Raw genomic sequence first — 26,565 nt, 5'->3', positions numbered from 1 at the left:
AGTGAAATGCCTTTTCAAGCGTCTAAACTATTCTTGTAATGCACACTTGCACGTGGTGAAATATTCTGTTTAAAGTAAGCAGCCGAATGGGAGGGAGGAGGGGTGCCACATGTTAAATTCAAGTCCTCTACGAAAAGAAAAATGAAAATAAGCAGCGAAGGATGTTCTGCCTTGATGTCCCACCATGTTTAGCTATCTTAAAATGACACCTTAAAGGACACCTAGGATCTTCTTCATGGAAAATTAAATGTGTTGAGGTGTTAGCCGTTAATATTTGAATCAAAAACCGCCTCTTCTCATTTAATCTCAAGCCAGTCGGGTCCAATTTGGACGGGCTAGATGTTTAGTTTTCCAGAGGGCACCCTTGGTGGTCTTTAAGTCGGTAAAGAAACTAATAATTAAACTGGAAAAAAAGCGAAAAAAGTATAGCATTGAAGGAAAAAATAATGTAAATGAATTGGGCTGATTTGATAATGCCAACCACCACAGCGTGCAATAGGCCACAGGCTGACGGGGGAGGGTCTGGGTGATGAGGGGGGACCCTGGGATCCAGAGCGTCTTACCATCAGTGGCGCTGCTGGCAACAAGCGAGCCCGTCTCTGCCATCCCCGTTTCACAAGAAATTTGACGCATAATAATCGCGTTTATGAAGTTGGCCGCAGTCATGGTGGTCTTACCGAGTGCTCGGAGCTCTTGTTCCTGAACGGACATCGCTTTGTTTTGAGTCTTTTCCCTACTAGGTGTACCGCTTTCTCCGCGGCCAGGAGGGTTATCCGACTGGGGAGGCAGCAGGTGCTGGGGCCGGCCTGAAGCCGAGGGATAGGGACCTGGGTACATTCCTCCTGGGCTGGGGCAGGACAGCTTGGGGTCAGATTTACCGGAGGGCCCGTGCTGGTCCTGCACGTGCTTGGGCAGACCACCCCTGTTTTTGCCTCCGTCGCGACTCTGCTCTTTGGCTACACTTGAGGCCATGGCAGGTGGGTAGGCCTCAGGGGGCACACCTGTCCTTTGGAGGTGGCCAGGGTAACCTTGGTAGCGGGCCGGCCCTGAGGAAATGGACCTGGCAGGCCAAACAAAAAATGCTTAGTAAACAAAACCATCAAAATGTTCTCCTTGGTGTGAACACTTACGGCCAGGACACACTGGATGCATGAGCAGCGCGTGACGGCGACTTCGCTGAACTTTCATTTCATTATAAATGTCATTTATATTTATTTTAGACAGAAAAAGGAGAAGAAGAAGCGTGTGCTCTTTTATACATAACAGTAATAATCCACATTTAAAAGCTGGTACTCTGTTAATATATGAAGCCCTGCAAGTCACTGTCCTGTAGGCCTGACCCGAATGCTTCGAAGCTTCGACCATTGCCATGATGATCAACCTCCAAATCAGTATTCGAATGCTTCGTTTTTAAAATTTGTTTTTATTTTTTTATACAAGTATGTATAAATAATGTATAAATCCTAAAATAGTCTATGAAATAAGGAATAATCCAACAACATTATTCATTATTCATATTCAACATGAATTATTATTCGTTATTCTCAGACAGATATCGCTGTTTGTTGAGTGTAGAGGTGCGTGTGTGTACAGTAGTGCGGCAGCGGCACTGTCCCGGGCACTGAAACGGGGGAGATGGAGACAGAAGAGCATGTCAGCCTGCCGCTACACAATGCTCAGCGAAGCTTCGAATACCTTTGAATATTTCTCACCAAAGCGTCAAAGCTAAAAAAAATGGTATTCGGGACAGCCCTACTGTCCTGCAAATATTTCAGAATAAAAGCCTTGTGTTTAAAAAAAAAAATGTTTTACTTTGAAACGAAAACAGAAAGTGTCGAGTTAAAAATAAATATTAACTGTTAAAATGAACAGCGAATTAAAAAGCAAGACATTTCGCGACGCACACGCGCTGCTCAGACGTCCAGTGTGTCCCGGCCATTATGAGAAACGTAGCTCAGGAGAATTTCCCTGTGTTTTCTTTGCAAATACAGAAACTAAAATGCAGTTTACCGAAACACAGATGAGCTGGAGTGTTCGCTGACAGAAAGAGCCTTGCCCCCAGTGTTGTGCAGGACACTCGGCCTCTGCTGCACGTTCTCCTGGTTTCGAGGGGACACTGGGGAGTGCTGGTGGCTGTATGGTTGGGAGGAAGGCCTCACACTGCTGCTGCTGCTGGCCAAGCTGTGTTCTGTACCTGAGAGGCACAAACAGATTCATTTCATTTCATGAACGCATTACTCTTTCCTCAAATTTTGTGCTGCCAGTGTGTTACTTTTAACTTGCACATAAAAATGAAAAACACTATCTGCTCTCCACCTGGTCGCCAGATGGGGGCGTGTTCCACATTTCCAAGAGACCCGCCCTTCTCTCTGTCGCGCTCTCGGTCTCTCTCTCTGTCCCTTTCCCTTTCGCGGTCTCTCTCCCGTTCTCTTTCCCGATCTCTCTCTCGGTCGCGTTCACGCTCCCTCTCTCTTTCCCGCTCTCTGTCTCTCTCCCGGTCCCTCTCCCTCTCTCTGTCACGTTCGCGGTCTCTTTCACGCTCGCGCTCTGAAGATGCGCCTTGCATCTTGTTTATGTGCGACTGCCCAACTGTACAGAAAAAGGTAAACAGAAAACAAAAAAAAGATTATAAAAACAATAAAAGTGCAACATATTTAATCTGTAGGTGAGTTTGCTTGTGTGAAGTGAATTGTACCAGGTGAGATGGGGGAGGTGGTGTAAGGCCTGCCAGGGAAGGTGGTGGCTCCTCCGGGGATGTAGGTGATGCGATCCATCGGGGAGCCGGCTGCCCCTGCAGAGGGAGGTACCAGGACAGGTAAGTGTGGCACCTGAGAAAGATCGATGATTCCTAGGGGGCAGAAAGAGGAGAAGGATAAAGAAAACTCCAATAGCTGGTCCAGATGTATTTTGGTTTTGCTGGTCTAGATGTGTTTTGGCTTTAGAGGAGAACAGGTAAATAAAGCCCAACATTGCGTTCTCATACTGGTCCACATCACGAGATATCATTCAATTCGGTTTGAGGTTTTTATAGGTTGTATTATAATGTGACGAAAACAAAAACATGTTTTGTGTCTTTGACATAAATACTAATAAAATTAACTTTTAGGAAAAAATAAATAATGGCTTGACCATAGAAATAGAATAGCAGTAGAACAGACATTGAACGGTTTTCCGTGGCCGTTTGATTAGTTCAAAAGAAAACGGTGATTGTTGTTAGTTGTTATGGTGACAACAGATCACAGGTCAGTGAGGCCATTAAGTGTGGCCACGGCTCGCTGGTAGCTTGTCCTTCTCCGCAGCGGTGGGGAGTGAGGCGGAGTGACCCAGCGGACAACTGTTAGGCTCATTTTCTGTTAGCAGTGTAGCATTAAAGTATGGTGGAATTAGCAAGCCAGCTGTCCTCATGTTAGTGAGCATTTCAAGTCACTAATAAACGATGCAAGAGGTGTTCCAGTAAACACTTGCACTTCTGCTTTGTTAACGTTTGCTACCTTTTATTGCATTATATCCAGACTCACTCACTGCTCCCTCATTGACTCTAAATGACAACTTTTTTTGTATCACATTGATTTATTCAAGGACAAATAGATGATAACTGCTTTTCGCTGTATTTGATGCTTTGCCAATATAAATGACTCCAGACAGTGACGACAGCCAACCGACAGATTATTCATAATGTGTCCTCCTCCAGCGGCTTCAAGTTACCCTTCCCTTAACTGCTGCTTGATGCAGCACACCAGCTGATCGCCCACAACTTGCATGTGCCAGACAAATACCACCAAAGCTGGGCATGCAACATGCAGCTTAAGATAAAAATCAGACCCAAGTAACAAAAAAATACTAAGAGATTATGACAATGGCTACAGAAATTTTACAACCCCTTTAGAGAAAATGATAATGCAATACAGAAATCTGTGTGAATGCATCATCCATCTGGGTTGCAGTGTGAGATACAAGGTTAAGTTCCTGTTTCAGTTTACAGATGATTCTATTATTGAAAGAAATCCAGGAAACATGAAACCTGCTGTTTAGTAACGGCAAACGCTCCATCTGTAGGTACAGCACACTTGATGTCTGTGCTGGGGGAGCTTACAGTTGTTCCGTTGAAAATAGATTTTCAATTTGCCAAACATCTTTAAAGGCCAATGAACAACACCACCTCAGACAAATATGAGTTAAAGTGAGTGATATGAAGTCCATTAGCCTTACCACGTGGGGCTGCAGAGTACTGCAGAGGAATCTGCTGGTCTCGTGGAGTTAAGCCCCTCAGCAGGTCTGAGCGCTGGGCCGCCATGGCAGCAGCTGCAGGCCACTGGTGCATCTGCTGGGAGGTGATGTAGTCGTTGAACAGCGTTTGGCGGTTCTCCAGGGCCGCAGTGTCAGGAAAGGAACGGATGAGGTAGGGGTAGGGATGAGGGTACGCCGGGTTGGGCGCCAGGTGGCGAGGCAAGTAGTAGGCTGCTGTGTATGAAGTCAGGAAAACATCTGTCATTCATATTGGAATAAATTACAAATCAAAATGATTAAAGACCACACAGATGTTTACATTTATTTTTCTTAATTAGACATTTCTCAGGACTGTACAGACTGTGCTTGATTGACATCTTACTCCCTCTACTGTTTTGTTTAAGCCGTCAGGCCAATTTTTACTGCATTTTCTGAAGCAGGGAAAACGTACAGCCGGCCTTTGTGATTATTATTGGAACATGGATTTTGGTGGCCTCATAACTCCCAGCAAAGCTCAACCCAATTGAGTTGATCAGGTCAGAATAACTGAAAACACCTGAGAGGGAACACGTGCTGATATCTTGACTGTGACTGTACCTGGGTCGATGGGGATGCCACGGGGCAGCGAGGCAGGATCGAAGGCTATGGGCATTTGGCGGTACACTTCTGCGGCCCCGAGGCCCTGCAGCAGACGCTCATAGGTCTGTTGATCTGGAACACCTGGGAGTGGCGATTTGGTGGCACTCATTTCCCTGGGGGTTGGTGTGGCTTTACGTTCCTGAGTCGGATTCTTACTGGAACCTGGAGTAACAACAAGGAAACAAAAGAATTTCAAGTACGGCCTTTACGGGGTGAACGATCTAGTTCTAAAATATTCCAGCTGTTTTGATATACCCACCATCGTGCTGCCTTTGGCTTGCCTCCCTGGACAGCGGGGAGCCACGATGTGAAGGCCCGGGGTAAGGGGCCCTTAAGGCGCCTTTGTCCTCATAGCCCACCGGACTGTGATGGGCCTTGCCTCCTTGCTCTGACCCCAGTGTGAGGGGAGAAGAGCGGGCGATGGGGCTTGCCGTGCTGACCACTGCGCTGGGCCGCCCTTTTGGTGCCTCTTCGTAACGGCCCCTCTCAGCACGCATCTCCATGTGGGTGGGTGGGTTGTGGTAGGAACGCGGTGAACTGGCCATGATGGAGAGGACATCATGACGTTTCCCTGAACCAGCTGCCTCCTGCTTCATGGGTGTTCCCTGAAGAGAAGCACAGCAGGAGTTAATCAGGTAAGTGTAGAGAGGACCAAACATTAAAAGGGACTGCTGCTGAGTGAAGTGACGGGGCTCCGAAGCGAGTAATGTTATCGCCTCCGTCCCAGGAGACCAAAACTACAGTGTCTCCCCTGTGCCTTCTCACCACGGTCGGGAGGTGATGCTTGTCAACCACGTTCAGTCTTGTGTCTGTCGCCTCACTGTTTTGACCAATGCTCACGCGAGCAACAGGACGCTGACTGTCGTTGACTTAACGGCCACAGGTGCCACTGTTAACAAGCAATTTCTGGTTCTTACATTGAGTCCCTTTAAGGGTTGGAGAGCCTCTGCATGTGTTGTTAGCGTGTGTGTACCTGTGGCATGATGCCCTCCTTGCCAGGCTGTCTGAGCTCCTCCCTGGGAATGAGGTGGATGGAGCGGCCGCCCTCCTTCACCGTGGGCACCATGGCGTCTCTGCCCTTCATTGGGTCGGACATCGAACCGGACCCGCGGGGTGGAGAGCCCTCTCTCTTCATCTGCTTAGCCTCCCTCCTCAGGTAGCCATCCTGAGGGTCCAGGTGACGAGGTATACCTGAAATCATATTAAAAATCTCTTATTTTCAGAGTTTAGACAGGGAGGGAGATGGAGAAACGGACAGAAGAGGTACAAAAAAAAGGTTGTGATATATCAGCTCAGCTAAACCAGCAGGGGTTCTGAAAACAGCTTCATCCAATACTATCGCTCTAAGATGAGACAAGATGGTTATCTGACTTTACTGCTGTCAGACAGATGAATATGAATAACAACATGAAAGTGCTCCTGCCAGCGGGTGAGTTCTGGTAAGCTGGCACAATCTGTTTCTCGAAAGGAAAAAAGGAGAAGTTATCTTTCTCTGCAGCTCTGCTGAGTGAGCACTGAGAGTTCAGTCTGATGAAGTGAGAGCACAACAAGCGAGTACCCTTCAGGAAAAAACGCAGAGTGCAAACAGAGACGATATTAAACAGCATTATCTTGCAAGCAGACACATTTACATTCAGTTCAAATATTTAATCTGCCGCAACATCTTTACGACTTTTCCCAGTCCTATTGTGTCACTTTGATCTGCTACACATATAACCATCTGTTATTGGTAAAACAGTGTCAGCCTGTTTCTCTTCTAGTGTCATCAAAACACACACAGTGCATTTTCTTCTTTAATGTACATTCAGCCCGAGGAGATTAGATTTAGACATAAATGATGATGTTAAGGCTTTTACCAGAAACACAGTGGGGGGAAAAAGCTCCCAGCAGAAGGGAACGGGAGTTAGATTTAAAATGAATACATTTTGAATAAGAAGAGAAAATCATGTTTTATTTTGAGGCGTCATCCTACCTTGTGAGATGGAGCCACGGATGTGATGAGCGTCCTTGTAAGGTGTGTGGTGCGGACTGTCCCTATCGTGAGGCATGGCTCGAACAATCAGACCTGCGGTGGGGGAGGAGTAGTGAGGTGTAAGACTATGGTAAATGATTTCATTAATGACGAGACTTGAATGATTAAACACAGGATTTCATCCAGTAGCTCTTTGTGGGAGTGACACAGGGTTAAGGGGGGCGTCTCTTACCTTCGCAGTTGGCAGCAGACAGTGAATCCCTCATAGGCAGTCCTCTAGAGATGCCTCCCTCCATAATTTCATAAGGACGCTTCAGGCCTAGAATTTCCCCAGACTGCCCGGGGCCTCGGCCCTCGTCTTTAGAGCTCTGAGAAGGTGGGCCTGCAAATGACATTTGAGATGTTACTATAATTAGGTAAATAATACCCCTTAGTTTAGGGCTAGTACTCAATGAGATCTAATAATTTGCATGGATGACTCAAGGTGCAGTATAGTGCTTGCAAGTTTAAGACAGCTTTGAGATTGGAGGCGGTGTGTGCACCACTTGATGTTCTGGTTATATTGCTTATATCTAACCTATAGTGCATTTAGATTTATTCATATTATTTATACCACCGTCTATATACTGGTTATATCTTCTAGTGTAATCATATTTATACTTCTGTCTAATGTTTGTACTCACTCTCACTCTGGTCAAACTGTCAATACTGTTCAAACTCCTCAGTTTGTGTTAAATGCCTACCAACAGCGTAGGAGGGCGCTTTATGTTTGAGGAGTTAAAGGTCTTTTCCTCAGATGTGCCTAAGTTATGTTTTACAGCTGTAATGTCTAAAAGATGGATTATGTTCATATTTGCTTTGACATTGTTTGACATGCATGGAGGTGTATTTGTTCTTTAACTCTCATTATGTTATTGCTCCTGTTTGTAGTGTCTTGAAAGCCCATGCTGGCTGGGCACCTTTTGTTTCATGACACTTTGAAAAATAAATGTACGTACTTTACTTACTTACTTACTACATATGTACATTGCACTGCACTTTACTGCTTCTTTTGCACTTCTGGTTGGATGCTAACTGCATTTACGTTGCAATGACAATAAAGTTGAATCTGATCTGATCACAATGCATTATTAAAACAAACCTGGGATTCCAACTTGGTTTGAAACCATTTTCCAAGATAGGCCTTTCCTCTCGATGTAACGATACATGTGGAGACTGGTGTCGTAAAATTCGGGGAATTCTGAAACTACCAAAATGAACTTTTCCTCCATTTTGTTACTTCCGTGTCTGGCTTGCTGCCTGCCTCGTTCCTATTGGCTGTGCGGGGCATTCATCCAAGCGTGCAGCACAACTAGGTTGAACTATCACCTGCGCTTTGCTTGGCGCTGCACTAGGACACCGTTGCGCCATACAATCCATTGGAAACAATGTGTTACATCTATTCCATTTGTTGTGGTTGTGTCAGTTCTTACTCAAAATGAAGGTAATCGTTGGTTATGGCATAAAATATGCTGCAGCCAAGTTGATGTACTCACGGTCATATGTGAGGATGTGCCCACTGATGCCCTCGAAGACCAACTGGCCTTTAGACAGCGCCTCATCCCGTTCCCTCTCAACTCGACTGGCGCTGTCCTCTGTGATCAGACGGGCTATGGTTCCCTGATACAGCACCTCAGCCGGCGTCCCCTGTGGCGAAGAGATGAGACATACATGGACTTTATCATCTTGGCGTGCAGGAGTGGCTGTTCTTAAGGACAAGTTTATATGACAAATTGTAGAGGACCTATGAATGACGGCCTTGACTGTCAGTACACGCCATTTACAGGCCTCATTTCAGTCAAGCTAGATAGTTTTCAAAACCACCTTTACATGCCAAAGTCACATAAAATCAAGCCTCGTACTCAGCAAACCAACTTGAATTTGTCTTCTCAAGGAGCGCCGGGCTATGTAGCACTCCCAACAGACTCCTCCTTGTAGCTAACTGCACCGGCTAGCAGCTACCAATAGCATTTCCTCAATTATACTGCTGGATATATACTGTGAAATTCACAGAGCAATACGAAAGGGATAATGTACAGCGAGCCAGTCATTGTTGTGAAATAAACCCCGATAGAACGATGCAATGGACCCCGACCCCTGCACCAATGACCCGCTAGCTGTACATTATCACACTTATCACAGGGCCGCTTACATAAGAAATCAATAATTCGGCACAAAAACGGTCCTTTATAGTCTGAGATCAGAATGCCGCCCATAGCAACGGTCTATAATACATAGCAACGGTCTGTTATAAAGAAATAACAGACCGTAGATAGCTGCAATTGACTAATCAGAATCGAGTATTCCACAAAGCCGTGTAATAAACTACAACGTTGAAGAGATTACACTAAAAAGTCATTTTTTTATAAATTGTTTTATAGAATAATTGACTAATATCTGTTATAAAGGCCCCTCACAACATTTGTTCCGAAAACAGCAAAGTCACAGTGCAGGTGAAAAACAATCCGGATTGATAGTATTATGGTACATATTGTGTAAGTGACTGGAAATAGTCTTAGTTTTTCTTTTCAGGACTGTTGAATTGGATGCAACTGGAGCAGACTGTAATGCATAAAGTGTTACATGCAAACAAAACGTGTATTCTGTTTCTTGAATTGTTTGTGCCCCAGAAAGAGCGTTGTTACAGTGGTGACAGATAACAGTGATCCGAATAAAGAAATAAAGAAATAAAGAAACAAAAACAAACACAGCTGTGAAATACAAAGTAGTACTCTCTGAAGAAGCGGAGGTGCAACAATAGATGACAACAGGCTTTGTTAGTCACATCCCTCGTACCCAGAGTATGACTCATGTTTCTACAGTGCTTGAGAGCGGGGGAGGGCGGTTGAGCAGGAGACACAGCAGTGCCTGAGATCACATTTCGTGTCTATTAGTCGCAGCTTTTCCAAGAAGACGCTGCTGACGGTTGGAGGCCAGACTAGTAGGGTTCTATGTAATTGGGGTGGAGGCGGGGGGGGTTATGTTTACAGGATCACATGGCGCTGACTAAAGCAGTCCTCGTCTACTCCCTAACAAAGTGCAACATTTCCATATCTGGGTGCTAATCTAGCTGTGAGCTAAACAAACAAATGAGCTGTCCCTCTGCAACGGCACTGATTACGCTTTATCGCTTTCACCTTCTCCTTACTAATCCATCACGGTGGATAACGGCCCCCTCAACACTCGTTTTCTCCAGTTGGATGTGATATTACAGTGAGCATATCAATGACTGGCTTGAGAGTAAATAGATAAATAAAAGAGGGAACAGACGCGGTACAGTGTGTACCTGTTGCTAGGGTGACAGGGCCACTCAGAGCTGTGGTTATGTCACAGCAGCAGCAGGGAAATCCAGCAGCCACAGCACTTTCATCATAAGTACACAAATCAAAGCTCAGTAACACAAAGGCTGCTGGTTCGATAGAATTGATTTGGGCAAAAGCCATCAGAAAAGGTGGGGGTAATGAAAAATTACGAGTGTGTACCAGCCATATTAGCTGCTACTATCATGAACCTTGACACAGTTTAACACAGAGTCGGTTCCAGCTCACTATTTACATCCAGCAGCCTCTGAATGTGCCGCTCCTGCACACTGAGGGGAAATATAATTATATATTATATATAATAACAAGTCTCTCCTAAACCTGCAGAACGGCTCATTTCCAGTGGTTCACGTTTAAACTGCCTTATGTAAATCAATTTCAGAGGTTGTTCAGAGGTTCTCCAAATAAAGAGGAACTGAACTGTTTGCCAGTTGCCTGTCGTAATGCACTACTCAAATTTGAACACTGTCAGCAAAATATTCATAACGCACTCGCTTCAGGATTGCCACACCTAACACAGCGATAGCAAACTGCACATACTGTGTGGGAGATTCTGTTACAGAGTAGAGTGAAAACATAGTAGCGGGGGGGCTGTCTTTAGATTACGCCAGTTTTCCATCATAAAACTAGCAGCCTTAGAATATTTTAAAGGGTAACGGCAAGGACTTAACCTGAACCACCAGATGGTTTGTTACACAGAACCGTCTGAGAAGCAGTCCACTGTTTGGAAAAGGGCAGGCACTTTCAAAAAATACTTGGCAGGTGACTGGATGAACTGTCAATCTAACTCTTGCAGAAGCCAGTCAGGAGAAGAGCGAAAACATCTAATCCATGGAGAAAAGCCTTCAGTGCCGTTCTTTGCTCTTCTTTCAATGAAGAAATACTCTCCAGTTCTGATAGAACTGATGCTACTGCAGCAGCTACGCTAACCTCTTCATTGTCGTTTAGAACATACTGATGCCTCTCCATGTGTGTTTTTAGTATGTGGTTCTGCATGTGTGTTTTTTTTATGATCTTATGTGTCGAGTTGTTGATGTTGTTGTTATTGCTACTGTGGCAAAACCCCTTGGGGACAAATAAAGGTCTTGAACTTGTGTCGTCTCACACACGCCTAAGCCACGCCCGTAGCTGCCAGTAGCTCCTCACAGGACGCTGATTGGTCCGGTCGCTGGCTTGCTGGACACAAACGCATCACTTGAAGCCTGACAAGATGGATTTTTTAGTGTGATATATGATCTCACGATTCTTGCATGATCTCGTGACATTGCGAGAATCCAGCTGCCGTGCATGGTAAGCAAGGCTCATGTCTGTGTCTAAAACAACAGATATTAATCTTCGCTAAAAACATATCAAAATAGGACTGACTTAACTAATTTGAATGTGGGTATACTTTAAATCATGTCTACACTGTGCAGCAGAGAGAGTTAAAAACTTGACTGGGACATTCCTGACTCCTGTATGGTACTACAGCCTTAAGAAGGATCTAGACTCACAGTGCTTTGCTGGTCTGAGCTCACCTGAGTAATGGAGCCCCCTCGGCAGTAGACGGAGGAATCTGGATGCATTCTGGTCCCTGGGATGCCCTTAGTGATACTACCCCCCTGAACAGCTGGAATAGAACCTGTGAAGATAGTAAGAAAAGCTGTATTAAGAGTAGTTTAAGCAAATGCTGCAGGCTGTTTTGATCACCGTTTACTGTCTTAAAAGTATTTTACAGTATTATCTATAATTCTAATATTCAGTCTAAACACTGTATCTACTAAGAGGGAAAGCATGACCTTATTAAGTTCTCCAAATTCATTTTAAAAAAGGAAAACTGTGTTGAGACACCACTGGCAGTAATTACAGCTTTGAAGCTTCCTGAGTTTGCATCGACTAGCTTTGCACGCACAGATCTGGGCAAGTTTCTCCCATTCTTCACATCCTCTCAAGCTCTGTCAGATTAGCTGAGCTTCAGTGAACTCAACTCTCCACCGATTTTCAATTGAGATTTGAGGTTAGCCGGGCCCACTCAAGTACATTCAGAGACTTGTCCCAAAGTCACTCCAGTGTGGTCCTTTGCTGTGCGCCTCAGGTCACTGTCATGCTGGGGAGGTTAATCTTTTCGGCATGACAGTGCTGAACAAAACATGTGGGGAAACTCATGATTTGACTTTGTTATTTGAGGGCAAAATACTCAGCTGAGAAAAATTGTGTTTTCCCAAGATGCATTCATGTTTTACCCACTACACAAGACAAAGAAAGCAAAGCACTCATATCAGTTTTTGGAAATCAAATAAAAGAGAAGACGAGGTGAGTCACCCACCACGTCCAGAAGCACCATCATGAGGCGACCCCTGGCTTGACATGTTGTCAGCTTGAGAGGACGAGCTGCGAGGGGACAACTGTTCCTGCTTTATCACAGGGAAAGGACCTCCTGTGTAATGAGAGTTTGGGAAAAGCAGCAGACAAACAGAGAGACAGTAATGAGGAAGACATGTCTATGGTGATGCACCAGACCTCAACATCAGTTGTGGTCGAAGTGGATGGCAACTTACAGGAAAGAAAAATTGAAGTGCACTAGTCCCTCCACACAATTTTACTCACCCACTTTCCTCGGATCCATCCAAGACAACCCCATCTGTGTGGGGGTCATCTTCCCATGGTCCAACCCATGAGCTGGGCTGTGCAACTGCACCGGGGTGCCCTGAAGAAACAAGTATTTGGTCATTATGGTGATATACAGAATCATTGCTCTAGCATAGAAATAAGTTTGTCAGATTCAGTCAATTTTTTATCCCTATCTTAATAAATTATGTAGCGTATACTACCGAGATTATATTTATTATTATTATATGATTATATTTAACAACTATGGCTGGGTATCGGTACTCGATACCTTTAAGGTATCGACCGAAACAACCCGGTACCAAGTACCATCAAAACTTCTACAGTCAAACGATACCTGCAATCGATCCTTTTTGTGTCCAGATCTAGAAAAAGACGATTGCTTTGCTTGCAGCCAGTCACCACAAGCGTTCTTCAATTTATTGCGACGTGTGATTGGCTCACTGCCGCAGCAGCTACAACGCATACAGCCGGAATTGACTGCCTGCACACGGCTCTCGACACGGAGATGTCCGAGCCAACGGCTAGCACCTAACGATGCTCACAGCGCTAACAGCGGCAACAAGTGCTGACAGAGCTAACACTTGATGTGGGAGAGACCTGGAGGGTGGCCATTACGGTTCCACGGCAACCGTGGGTCGTTATTATCAGTGGTTACTCCTGTATGAGCACTGTGCAGTGTGGCTGCGATTAGCTAGCCACTGGGACACACACACAGCTTCCATTCACATGATGGGTATCGAATTAAGTACTCTATTGGTATTGGTAACACTTTAAGGGTGGTATTGGTACTGACATCATCATTTTTTAAAAGATACCCAGGCATATAAACAACTAATAATAATTTTCAATTCCATGGTTTCTGTGGTCCAACTATGATGAGTTGTGTTGGTGCTATACCTGTGTGATGGAGCCTCCTGGCTTGTTGGAGGAAATGAGTGGCGGAGGCTCCGGCATCGTGAGGGGCCTCACTGCTGCTAGCCGTCCACTGTCCTGTGGCAGGTTAGGCAGCGAGGGGTGGCCTGTTTGCTGGAACGCTAGAAGGCCGGAGAGATTATGAGATTTGAGTGACGGCAGAGGGAGAAGTGGAGGTTTTGTTCAAAGTTCATGTAATACAACATACAATACACATATTACAACTGAGGCTGGTTAAGAATATAAATATAGGACTCACAGTTGAAGTGGAGCAAGTGCTGGTCGTGACTGATCTTGGCCATGTCTCGTGGGGACATTGGGTAGGGGGAGAGAACTGGTCGACCCAAGTTGGACGTCCTCAGGTCGTCGGGGCCCATCGCCTGCTTCTTGGCGTCGCCGTGCGGAGAGAAAGCCCGGGACTTTTCTGTAACAACAACACACAGGAGTTCAGGGCTGGAGCACAGCACGCAGCTAGACCTCCACTGAACTAAACTAAAGAAGCTGTCCTTCAGCTGCTGCTCACTGTTATTTCGTCAACAACATCAACACCAATGTCATTGTTGTCTTTTGAGCACATAGAACCCCTCACGCCACTTCCTAGCCAGGGTGATATCATCAGCACTGAATTAATACGCCAACATACACAACAAGCCACTGCTAATATTTATAGTAAAGAACACACAGTAAAATCCAACAGAGGAGGTGATCACCCTGCGGTGTGGTTAAGGTGTAATTAAAAAAAGGGAATGGTGTGGCAAGGGGTGAACCTACTTAATCCCTGCAGGAGGGTCAGTAACCACCTCTCGTTGCCTTCCAGCTCTGAAGGGACACAAACACACCACAGATCATCGCATCCTCACAGATTTTTCTCTCTCGCACAAAAAAAACATGCACTGACTTACATTAAACACTTTACTACTATTACAACAAGGTGTGACTTTTGTTTTCACCGACAGCCAAATGTTAGTAAATAGCACTACAATGTAGAATATGTCTACACCTGCCTCTGTGTCAGACACTGCATGAAGAAGCTTTTTAAGCCTTTTTCTTTTCTAAAAATGCATGAAAAAGTGGTTGCCGTGCACTCAGAGTTCACAGCTGCTGGGCCCAGTTGGTTATAAAAGACCCGTCTTTGTCTGCTGCTAAAAGTCTTAACACTGTGCTCTCAAAGATTCACGTTCCACAAGCTCACAGTAAGTGCACTGAACTAGCCTATATTCCCTTCTGGGTCAATAGCAATACCAGATCATTTATCAGTTCCCTCTCCACGAGTGTCCCAGAAACACTTGAATACCCTAAACACTGGAGAACACAGACTCAAGGTTAGAGCATGTAGCAAGGACCAACTAAGTAAAACTAGATCAAATGCTGCTAAAACGGCGTATTATGCAGCACTTTCGTTGTAACCTCCAGTTTCTTTTTTAACATTTCACGAGTCCTCATTTAAGGCACTGACACACCAAGCCGGAAGTCGGCCGTCAGACAGTTTGGGGTCGCCAGTGAGCGTCCGTCGGCCTAGTTTTTTTCGGTGTGTTTCGCACCGTCGGCTCTAGTCTGCCCATATTAGAGTTTTTCGGCCGATTCAGCATGTTGAATCAGCGGCAGAGCCCGTCAGTGAGAGAAAACACTCTGATTGGCTGTTCAGCTTGAGCGAATCAGAGCAGGAGAAGAGAAACGGACGTGAGGAAAGCAAGCCAGCGTGTAAAGTCAAAAGGAAAAACACAGAAGGCTCTTTTCATTTTTCATCTTCATCTCATCTGATCACTCCAATACACAGATATTTTCACAGCGACATAGCCATCTGGAATGAAGTTATGTGGTGAGTGAGAGAGGTGTGAAAATGGTCGGCAAACGCCGCTTTGTTTCATGTACGTATCATGACAGCGGCTTGTATATCCGCCGTCCTCGATCTTCCGGTTTCCCTTTTTGACTAATACAGACGACCAGAACCTGCTGGTATGGAGAGTTAATTCATCTCACGCAGGCGCAGAATGTACGTACTAACTGGCCGTCGGCTGTAGTCTTTGCAGCGTGTTCCAATGCAACTTTTTGGCCAAGACAAAGGCAACGTGAGACGACGCAACTGGTGGCCTTCGCCACCGCAAGAACTTTGATGTCGGGTTGGTGTGTCTGGGCCCTTAGAGTGCTAATCTTGATTCCATTTAGCCTTCATTTTACAACTCTAGCAATATACCATGTGATACACACATACATACAGCCTGCAGAACAGTAATATGATGGATCGTACAGAAAGAAAATTATGGCATGGAAATTGTGAGAGGGGTTCAAGCTTACAAAACATCCTGTACTTCTCTAAATGCTATCTGCCTGGTGAAGTATTCATGTGACTTTGGAGATTTATCAGCTTCTTGAGTGTACAAGCAACAAAGGGTAGTTTTCTTTCTGTCATGACGGAGGTGTGCGTACCATCCTTGTCGCTGGTGGAGGGGCTCCGCGGGCGAATACGAGGACTGCTGCTGTGAAGAGCCTCCCTGTCTCTGTCTGCCTGCAAGGTGTACGGCTGCTGTTTGCCCGGCTGGCCTGAAAGCTGCTGCTGCTGTTGCTGCTGCTGCTGCATTTTGACCTCCTGAGAGGACTCCCCATGAGCCATGGTGATCTGTTGCTGGTACAATGCCAGGGCATGGGGGGGTAGCACTGCCTTGCCACATCCGCTCCGCTGACCGCCATGCATGGAGGCCTCTGGCATCTGCACACAGGATGAGAGGAAGGTTACAATCACACCACCGCCACACATAACACAAGCCCACTTCTACCTGGCATTTGACATACGGTTAGCCGCGTACATTATCTGATGAACATGATCGCTAATAAACATCTCTTATTTCTTGGTGAGCTAACGTTTCCCTAATGCCTGGGATCTTATTTCCTCTCCACAAAGCAATCTATCCCATCATCCTCCATCTGGCTGGCTTATTTTATACAAATATGACTTAACAATTCCGCCTGCTATACTGTTATCTCTGTAAGCAGAGAGACGAGGATGGCATTGATACCAATGCAACGGGAGAGTGTGTGTGTGTGTGTGTGAGGGCAAATCAGTTTTCTGTTACAAAACACTACCTGGGTCAAAGACACTTTCCAAGGCTGTAAAAGCTCAGATGCTTTTCAGGGAACAGTTGTGTGATGTAATATACTAGGGCTGTCAACACGATAATAACACGTTAATGCAAATTCATTTTAACGCAACTAATTAAAGTGAAGTGAAGATAGAGGCATTGTATGAAACTATAAAACCTAAGGAATCCATTGGTATTAACCATGTCATACTAGCTTGTCGCAAAGGACGTTAAATAACGCTCCAAACTTGGGTACATTTTGGCGAGGAAAAACTGGCATGGCCATTTTCAAAGCGGTCCCTTGACCTCTGACCTCAAGATATGTGAATGAAAATGGGTTCTATGGGTACCCACGAGTCTCCCCTTTACAGACATGCCCACTTTATGATAATCACATGCAGTTCGAGGCAAGTCATAGTCAAGTCAGCACACTGACACACTGTCAGCTATTGTTGCCTGTTGGGCTGCAGTTTGTCATGTTATGATTTGAGCATATTATTTATGCTAAATGCAGTACCTGTGAGGGTTTCTGGACAATATTTGTCATTGTTTTGTTAATTGATTTCTAATAGTAAATATATACATACATTTGCAAAAAGCAAGAATATTTGCCCACTCCCATGTTGATAAGAGTATTAAATACTTGACAAATCTCCCTTTAAGGTACATTTTGAACGGATAAAAAAAATGTGCGATTAATTTTCAATTATCCGTGATTTAACTATGGACTATCGTGATTAATCGCGATTAAATATTTTATTCAATTGACAGCCCTAAAATACACACAATGAGACACACAAACTAGTGACTCACAATAGGTGGGATAGCAGCAGCCCTCTGTTTGAGCGCCTTCAGGTCCAAGGGCTTCTGCAGTGGAGAGGATATGACCCCATCATGAGCGTAGTTCAGTAGACTTGGCCTTGGAGAAGTCATTCTACACAAACAAAGACACACACATAGAAATAAGTTGGCTTTGCCAGCTTGAGCCAAAATACAACATTGCATTAGATTTTTTTTTAATCTAGAAAAAAAAACACACACAAAAGAGGGCAGAGGTTCTGATTGTGTTTCCATCCCACATGCCTGCCTACCCATTCCCGCAAGGGACACAGGCACAGTCACAAATCCTCACTCACTAAACAAGGTTATTTAAGTATTCAAAGGATGGCGAAAGCAAAAATGAATACATGGGATGTGCGTGCGTGTGTGTGTGTGTGTGTGTGTTTGTGTGTGGGGATATATGTAGGATGTGTGTTGACAGAGCCCGAGACTGTGGAAACGAATTGCAAGGAAAAATCCATATCCATGTCTCGCACATCTGTTGAAAGCACACAATATACTCGGAATCACAGATAGACACGCGCTTTGATGCACAACAACACAAAAGTGTGTACACACATGCGCGCGCGCGCACACACACACACACACACACACACACACACACACACTCACTCACTCACTCACTCACTCACTCACTCCCTTTGTTTGCTTTGGCAGAGAGGGCAGCTTTTCCCCCGGCTCTGCCAGTACATGCAGTCTGCTGTCATGGAAAAAATTGAACAAATACCGTGCAAACAAGACTAATCACTCCTCCCACGCACTTTGACACCCATTCTTGTGGCCTCATTCACTACATATATATAGATTTATACAGTATAGATAGTTATATAAATATAGAGATATATATATATATCTCTCTCTATATATATAGATAGATACACACACACGCACTCATATATATATTCTCATTCATACAAAGTACAAATAAAATCTTTGGTTGATAGAAAAGAGCAACCTGTGGTGTACACACAAGTGGCTTGCCAAATATGGCTTCCCTGCTGTACGGTGTAGCTAGGCAACCAATAACACTTCAAAACCCTCGCTGCTTTATTTTCTGATGTCTGCTGTGGTAGACCACAGAAGTAGGACACCTAGTAAACCACTGCTCAAAAACCAGAAGCCCTTTGACACTAACAGTCTCAAGCAGGCCCAATGATGTCACTGATAAAACAGAAGAGGAAAGAGATAGTATCACATTATTTTTTAAATTAAAAAAAAAAAAAAATGCAATTTTTTTTTTGCGTTTTGAAAAATGTCCCCTACATCTCTTGCTACAAGCGCTCACCTGTGCTTGTCTGTGTTGTCCGTCTCCTCCATTTCATCAGCGCTGCAAGTGGCACTAGAGTCACTGTCCCCATGGGAACCGGTTTTGGGCCCGTGGTCCTTCTTGGAGCTCTTGGTGGAGCATTTGACTTCCTCCATCTCTGCAGTAGGAGGTTTTTTATCTACGACATCGCTGGGTGGTGTCGGCTGCTGTTGCTCTTTGTTGGGCTCCCCTATCTCAGTCTTTATCTCCTGCTTAATAGCCGATTCTGCATCTTCCTTGACTGGAGGTTTCTCGTCGGCCGCCTGGCCCATGTCCGACCTGGCCGCGTCCTTGTCCCCGGTGGTGGAGCTGGCCTTTGACCTGCTGGAGCCTTCCTCCTTGGCCTTGCTGTCCTCTGATGAGTGTGGCGAGGGCAAGCTCTCTGTGTCAGAGCTGTTGTTGGCTCCACCTGGCAGGGACAGGAGACAAAAGGAAACGCAGATCAGAAGAGTGGCCTTATACTGTAAATCATGTTATATCTCCTTGTCCTAATTTCTTTCATCTTTCCCCCTTCTCTTTCTGCTAAACCAGATTCTTCACAGTGCCAGTCTTCTACCTAATCAGGTTTCACTGTACAAAAAAGAGGAACACAAAACCAATTGGGATGATGGACGAAATCCCCCGGGGCTTTAGCGCTCTATTGTGGAAGTGCAGGCTACACGGTCCACCTCTATCAACAAACTACAGCAGGATTTTCAGGATGCTTTTATGTTTGTCATTGCAGAACATGATTCTTTAAGCCAACAGGGAGCTACTCCAAGAGTTTCACTGTTATATTATATTATATACACTCAGTGGTAGTAGGTGTAACTATACAATCTAAGGCAATCCAATACAACAGCTAAGCCATAGATTCTGCCATTACAAAGACAGTTTTGAACGACACTGTGAGAGAGGTATTATTGAGGCTGTTTGCATTGGTTTTGAACTGGACTGCATTATATTGAGAGGTGTCTCTAATGTTTTGCCCACCCCATTTACAAATATGAGGGGTTGAGAATTACAGTAGTAACTACGACCTCATTGATGAACATATAGTTGAATAAAATTCATTTTAACGCAACTAATTAAAGTGAAGTGAAGATAGAGGCATTGTATGAAACTATAAAACCTAAGGAATCCATTGGTACCAACCATGTCATACTAGCTTGTCGCTAAGGATGCTAAATAACGCTCCGTACTTGCGCGAAATCTTGGCGAGGAAAAACTGGCAAGGCCACTTTCAAAGGGGTCCCTTGACCTCTGACCTCAAGATATGTGAATGAAAATGGGTTCTATGGGTACCCACGAATCTCCCCTTTACAGACATGCACACTTTATGATAATCACATGCAGTTTTGGGGCAAGTCATAGTCAAGTCAGCACACTGACACACTGTAAGCTGTCGTTGCCTGTTGGACTTGAGTTTTCCATGTTATGATTTGAGCATATGTTTTATGCTAAATGCAGTACCTGTGAGGGTTTCTGGACAATATTTGTCATTGTTGTTAATTGATTTCTAATAATAAATATTTACATAAATTCACATAAAGCAGCATATTCACCCACTCCCTTGATGATAAGAGTATTCAATACTTGACAAATCTCCCTTTAAGGTACATTTTGAACAGATAAAAATGTGATTAATTTGCAATTAATCCTGATAAACTATGGACAATCATGCGATTAATTGCGATGAAATATTTTAAATCGATTGACAGCCCTAATTAAATTGTATAAGGTGTACCTAATAAAGTGTGCAGGGATTGTACATATTCTGTAGCCCTGTAAGGGCACCCATTTTGCTTTACTCAGTACATTTGACAAAAAAACAGCAGCAAGCAAGATTCTTATCATCTTACATAATCAAACGCTGATGCAGAACTACTGTATGTTAAAACCACTTTACTACTGTAAAACTACTATACACCGAAATACAACAATCAGTAAAATTGTTAACAGTAAAATGCTTCATAATGCTCAAAAAGATAAACCTCAATTGATAAATGGAGGTAAAATAGAAGCTTTGATTTATACAGTGTTTTCTTTTACAATTAGCATGCAGCTCTTGGGAGTGGTGTACCTTCTCCATCTTCAGGGGCCTCCTCTTCATTGCCGCTGGCTCCTGAACCCTCCATCTCCTCCTCCTCTGCTGCATACGGGGCACTGGTCTCCTCATTCTGCAGTGCTTTGCCCCTACGGCGGGCCTTTCGCTCCTTCTCCTGGGTCAAAACAAACACACTAAATAAAAACAGCCTGGGGAACAAAAATCTTTCAGATCCAGAAGAAAACCAGACACAATCTTATAGTTGGTTGCGCACAAAAAGCATGAATGACTTTACTTTGTCGGCCCCACGTGGAGCAAATATGGCTCGCAAAAAAACCTGTCCCTGCGCTTACCGATTTCATTTTATGCTGCTGCAGAATCTCATCCAGTTTCTGCCTCTTCTTGTAGTTGAAGTAGAAGTTCTTGCACTGCGACACGGTTTTTGATCCCACCATCTTGGCGATGGCGGACCAATTCCTACCATACTGGAGAAGGCCTGGGAATAACAGATGGACAGGCAGAGGGATTAGGATGGGAGGGGAACAAAGAGAGCCGGACGTGGTTGACACGTGGCCTTGCACCACTACGTCTCCACTCCGTAGTTGTAAAAAAACATGACGTGAGCTGTGCAAAGTGCATTTGTTGTAAAAAATTATTAATGTAATGGTTATTTTGATTTATATATGATAATCGATATCAACCACAATCTTCAAGTGCACAGTATGGAAGTCCCTCTATAGTAAGTCAATAGCCATAAACATCTGTCTCTATACAGCTGTCAGAACTGTAGCACAGCCTGGGAGTTCACAATGCAACATAGACACAGTCCTACTCTGCCAGCAGGAGCAGCGTGGCTGGACGCCATATGCTTCCCAAGTAGAGACACCGAGAGAGAGACCCAGAGTAAGAGAGGTGGTGTGGTGGCTGCAACGTCAGTCATACCAGTGACATCACCGACTCTCCCAACTGGGGTCACTCTGTGTCATATTCTGACTGACTTTGACGTGACCCAGTTCCAAGAAACTCTGGTCCTCTACTCAGTCAAGCACATGATTGTGCCTTACACAAGAGTCTGCAGGCACCCGCTGGGCCAGAGCTGTGATAGATCAACCTGTCATGAAGCGCACACGCACACATACAGAAGCGTTTAGTGCATGTGTGCTAAAAAAGAAGCGAGGTAGAGAGCAGTCGTTGTGTGAGTGCGAGTGAGTGAGAAAGACAGATAGCGTAGAATTTGCTCCGGTGTTTCCCCCCCAGAGTCTGCTGTTAGCTAAAGGCAGCTCATTAACAGTGTGTGTTGTAAGAGGCTTAGCTTACACCACCCACTTGTTTCCTGTGCCAGCTTGACAGGTCCTGGCAACAGGACAGCCTCTCAAAGGAGGGTTGTGAGGAGGGGTGGTGGTGGTGGTGTGTGTGTTATTAACAGGCACAGAGCCAACACCTCCTGGAATAACCTTGGACATGGGTTCAGAGGTCTCTGCATCTCATCGCTTAATGGAGGCAGTAGGACAACAAGCACGAGTCCGAGCCAAAGGAGAGGAAAGGACAGCTGCTTACGGCCCTGTCAACTCTCATATTAATCAGAGAGATTGGCTCTGATATCAACGCTCTATTGAATAACGCTGTTAATAAGTAATAGCTGAGATAAAAGCTGGAAGTTCTAGGGTACTATTCACAAAATACTCATTATCAAGATCAAGATATAGAAATACATATAAACAAGTCACCCAAAATATGATAAAGTAGCCAGAAAAGTCAAACACTACCTCTGTCACACATATCTACTGATATATAAAAAAAAAACTTTTGCCAAAAGGGCTGGAAAAGCTGTGCGAGTAGAGTCGTATAATATTCACCGTCATGCTGAGAAATTAATAATCGAGTATAAAAAGATCTACCAAAACAAGCAAAGGTGATCTTCAAGTCTGAGCTGCTGGTGTCTAAAAGCCGCCGCGCACCTACAACCTGTCAAGTGTTAAAGTGGAAGGTTTTTCAGCTGAAATATTCATCGCTGCCACTAAAAGGCATTACTAGGAAAAGCTTCTCCGAGGAAGAAAAGAAGACCAACCAGCCTGACTCGCTCCAAGCGGACCGAGACACATGACCGACACCTATTAACCTTTTACAGCTGTCTCACGAGAGGGGGGGTGGGGGGGGGGGGCAGACTGCCCTACAAGTCAGGCACCCTCCAGATTACGCACAAACATACACACATGCTCAGAGTGGCACACACATTCACACACAAGTAAGGCAAACACTTTGCTGCACCCACTGAACCTGAAGATAACAATGCAATTCATTTACTGGAAAGTCAAAGGTCACTTTGTTATGACCCCTCGCTCCGGTTTATTCCATCATATGCAAGCACACAGTCCTCAGCAGCTCTGGTTGACTCGGGGCCATAGTTGCTGGAGCAACACACATGGAACAAACATCCAATCAGCAGCGGCGATACTGAAGCAGGTGGTCGCCTCACAGCCAATCAGGACACTGTATTCCCATTAGCTCCTCCCAGAGAAAGTCCAATCAACACCTGGTGCAGCCAGAAAAGTGGTTGTTCCTGTCTGTCACATGCCTGTCACTCCAGCCGTCGTGTCGTGGCCTTGCGGTGGATGACAGTATCAGACGGTCTGATCTCTAGAGGGGCCAGCCGGGAATCTCTTCAGGGCTGGGCCTTCCGATCCAGAGCAGAGGAGATGAAAACAGCTCAGACTCGGCGCTCTTCCTGCCAGCTGGCTTGATACTTGAGCCGGGGTCAGGTTGACATGCTCCAAAACAGCACATGCTCCTGGCCTCCTCCCCTCCTTCTTCTCCCCTCTCGCTCGGTCTTCCCCGTGCTTCGGTGAGTGCTGGTCTGTTCTTCTCCGCCGTGTCTCTCTCCCCAATGGCGGTCGTCTGGGAAGACTTCCACAGGAAAGTGGGACTGTGGGGCGGTGCTATGTGCTCAGCCTCTCTCTCCCCTCATCTGATCTCTCCTCTATCTCTCTTTTTTTTCCCTCCCTCCCTCTCTCGGTCGGTCCGTCCCTCCCCCTACCTCAGTCTGCCAGCAGGCACCGCGGCACACACACACACACACACAAACGCATGAGTGAGTACACACACACACACACACACACTCGAACCCTCTCTCTCTCTCTCTCTCTCTGTCTCTCTTGTTAATACTCTAGCACACAGACGCAAACACACACTCAGGCAGTCCAAGAGTAAACAGAGAGCAGAGAGAGAGAGCAGAGAGAGAGAGAGAGAGAGAGAGAGAGAGAGAGGGAGGAAAGATATAGAGAGAGCAGAGCCACTGAGCCAGAGAGACAATGGAGGAAAGGAAAGGATACAGAAGTGGAGAGTAAGCAAAGTGAGAAGAGGGGGGAGACAGGGAGGTGGGAGGGAGGAGGGCGGGGGGAGTTGATGTTGATACCATGAGAAAGCATAAAGGCTTTCACATTTTTCCTGACTGACCTGCTTTTCATCTTGAATGTGACCTCTCTCCAGTCTATAACAACACAGCAGAGTGAGGGGAGAGACGGAGTGAGTGGGGAAAAGAGGCGCTTGCCAAATCTTCCACAGCTCTTGCCAATCTGGGCCGCTGCCATCTCCCATCCGAAGGGAGACGGGCAGAACGAGAGACGGAGATAGAGCGACGGTGGAGGGGAAAGACAGAAAAAAAAAAAAGATAATAGTATGGCATTCTCTACCTGCTGCTCCTTTAAATGGGTTCTTCCAGCAAGCAGAGCAGGGGCCATTATCCAGCTGCCTGCCTGCCTGCACCCGAGCAAAGCCTGCCAGATTAGTGCACTTACATAAACGCCAGCCAAGAAGGGCGCACATGCAAACACACACACACAGCTTGGATCAAGTGCACGCAGACAACCATATCTTGCGCACACACACATCCACGCAGGCAGGCAGAACTAGTGGGTTTAGGAGAGAGGCTTTACAAAGGCTGGCCGTCCCTCGTATGAGGTAGCAGTCTTTACGAGCAGTGAAGACAACAGTGATCCATCTCCGAGTGTGGCCATGCCATCCTCGACGGCGGCGCTGGCTGGCGCTGCCATGCTGGAATGCCGATGTCCTGCCAGGCACTATAAATGCCATTATTCAGATCTGTTTAGCTCGAGGGGATGAACACATTAGCATCAAGACACCTAAGCCTCTTCAAAATATATACATGTTGTCAAGCATATGCAAGGGAGAGCACCTTGACAAGCTTATTCAATACTACGGAGAAATGGGGAGGGTTCAGATCTTGGAAGGGGAATCCCTTTTGGCAGGTGTGGGGGCGGCAGTTAGAACTGATGAAAAACGGCGAGAGCGGCTCCTCCTCTTCGGCCCTCAGGACTGTAGCTGGGGCTCTGTGGTTGCGGTTACATAAGCCCTTCGTAGAAGCCCTGCTCCCACCAAGCTGCCAGGCTAATCCGCCGGGATGGAGAGCCCCACTAATCCCGCTGCAGGAGAATGGAACTGAAGACATTAACCGGGATTACTACACAGGACTGTGTTCAAGCCGGGCCAGCGCCGGTTATCGCAAAGTAACCCCTTAACACACAAACCTGCACGCATACACAAACCCCAAATTCCAGGAGACACCGCACACACACACAGATACACAGCATGAGACAGACGTGATAAATCAGAGGTTCTCAAACTACCCTTGCAGGGTAGAAAATGTTTCCAAGGACCCCCTCAGAATCATAACAATTAATCGTAATCAATAGTTTGGTCTTAGCGTCACTTGAAGATGTGGACTGACTCAAATATTTCTCCATGCTCGCCAGCTAGCTAGCTGGCTAATAAGCTAAGCTAAGCAGCAGCAGTACCGGTTCGTTGCACTCTGAGTGAAGTGACTGATGCGTGGCAGATTGACGTGGTGTGTCACAATCATATCATAGTTTCTATTGGCCCAAAGCTAACACGATTGGGAGTAATGGACACAACATGCTTTGTTTCATTGCTGCAAATGATCCTCATCTGTAGATATGCACTTTTTAATGTTACAACACAATTTAATAATTTAAAGCAAATGATTTCACGGCCCCCCCTGGCAGAGTAACCACGGACCGCACTTTGAGAATCACTGCGACAAATGATGAGCAAATGTGGATTCAATATCACACTCAAGATGCTGCTTGCAAGATGCACTTCGTCTACTGTCGATTACAAAGGGGGAAAGGTTAAGTTAGTCAGAAGCAGAACTGAGAGTCACACAAAGCAAGATGACTCATCTACAAATGGCCACAAAGCAGCAGCCGCCATGCAACGAAATAAGTGTTGAGTCAAGTAGAGAAAACAGGACTTGACATTACAAAGATGGTACTGCCAACTAAAACCAATACTTTAAAAAAATCATGTACAAAAAGATGCATTTAAAAGGTGCTATTGATAACTTTGATAACATTCAGCAACTCGCTATTGAATTCTCTCTCCCCCGTTCAATTGCTTTCCCCCTAAGTGGGAACCAAACGTCAGATATCTTCCACAGAGGTAAACAAAACAGAGCATTAATTTTGGACCCGTCAAAATATTTTAAATGATTAATTCAGATCGTAATATTTTTGTTTACAAACAGCCATACTTTTATTCGGCACCTTTCTAAAAGCTCTGTG

At 45.4% G+C, this 26,565-nt stretch overlaps 1 protein-coding gene across 13 annotated transcripts in view; it reads right to left on the bottom strand.

Moving 5' to 3' along the window:
- ncor2 (nuclear receptor corepressor 2) overlaps nt 1-26,565 on the bottom strand; it is a 106,565-nt gene that overhangs the window by 8,999 nt on the left and 71,001 nt on the right. For 3 of the 13 annotated variants that reach the window (XM_074638693.1, XM_074638699.1, XM_074638694.1), the window contains 22 exons: nt 21,322-21,464; nt 21,005-21,143; nt 18,922-19,351; nt 17,610-17,730; nt 16,147-16,426; nt 14,491-14,538; nt 13,979-14,143; nt 13,705-13,841; nt 12,784-12,883; nt 12,503-12,613; nt 11,715-11,818; nt 8,374-8,524; nt 7,071-7,220; nt 6,839-6,931; nt 5,840-6,057; nt 5,126-5,471; nt 4,825-5,028; nt 4,210-4,485; nt 2,696-2,848; nt 2,317-2,589; nt 2,011-2,194; nt 564-1,060 (listed from right to left, as the gene is read on the bottom strand). In XM_074638693.1, the coding sequence (XP_074494794.1) occupies nt 564-1,060; nt 2,011-2,194; nt 2,317-2,589; nt 2,696-2,848; nt 4,210-4,485; nt 4,825-5,028; nt 5,126-5,471; nt 5,840-6,057; nt 6,839-6,931; nt 7,071-7,220; nt 8,374-8,524; nt 11,715-11,818; nt 12,503-12,613; nt 12,784-12,883; nt 13,705-13,841; nt 13,979-14,143; nt 14,491-14,538; nt 16,147-16,426; nt 17,610-17,730; nt 18,922-19,351; nt 21,005-21,143; nt 21,322-21,464 (4,323 nt within the window). The remainder of the gene's footprint in view (nt 1-563; nt 1,061-2,010; nt 2,195-2,316; nt 2,590-2,695; nt 2,849-4,209; nt 4,486-4,824; nt 5,029-5,125; nt 5,472-5,839; nt 6,058-6,838; nt 6,932-7,070; nt 7,221-8,373; nt 8,525-11,714; nt 11,819-12,502; nt 12,614-12,783; nt 12,884-13,704; nt 13,842-13,978; nt 14,144-14,490; nt 14,539-16,146; nt 16,427-17,609; nt 17,731-18,921; nt 19,352-21,004; nt 21,144-21,321; nt 21,465-26,565) is intronic. The other 10 variants (XM_074638701.1, XM_074638705.1, XM_074638696.1 and 7 more) reach the window with 8 other exon arrangements.

The sequence above is a fragment of the Sebastes fasciatus genome, chromosome 6, assembly GCF_043250625.1.
Source record: "Sebastes fasciatus isolate fSebFas1 chromosome 6, fSebFas1.pri, whole genome shotgun sequence".
Classification (NCBI taxonomy): domain Eukaryota; kingdom Metazoa; phylum Chordata; class Actinopteri; order Perciformes; family Sebastidae; genus Sebastes; species Sebastes fasciatus.
This window is presented reverse-complemented; position numbering and strand designations above follow the sequence as displayed.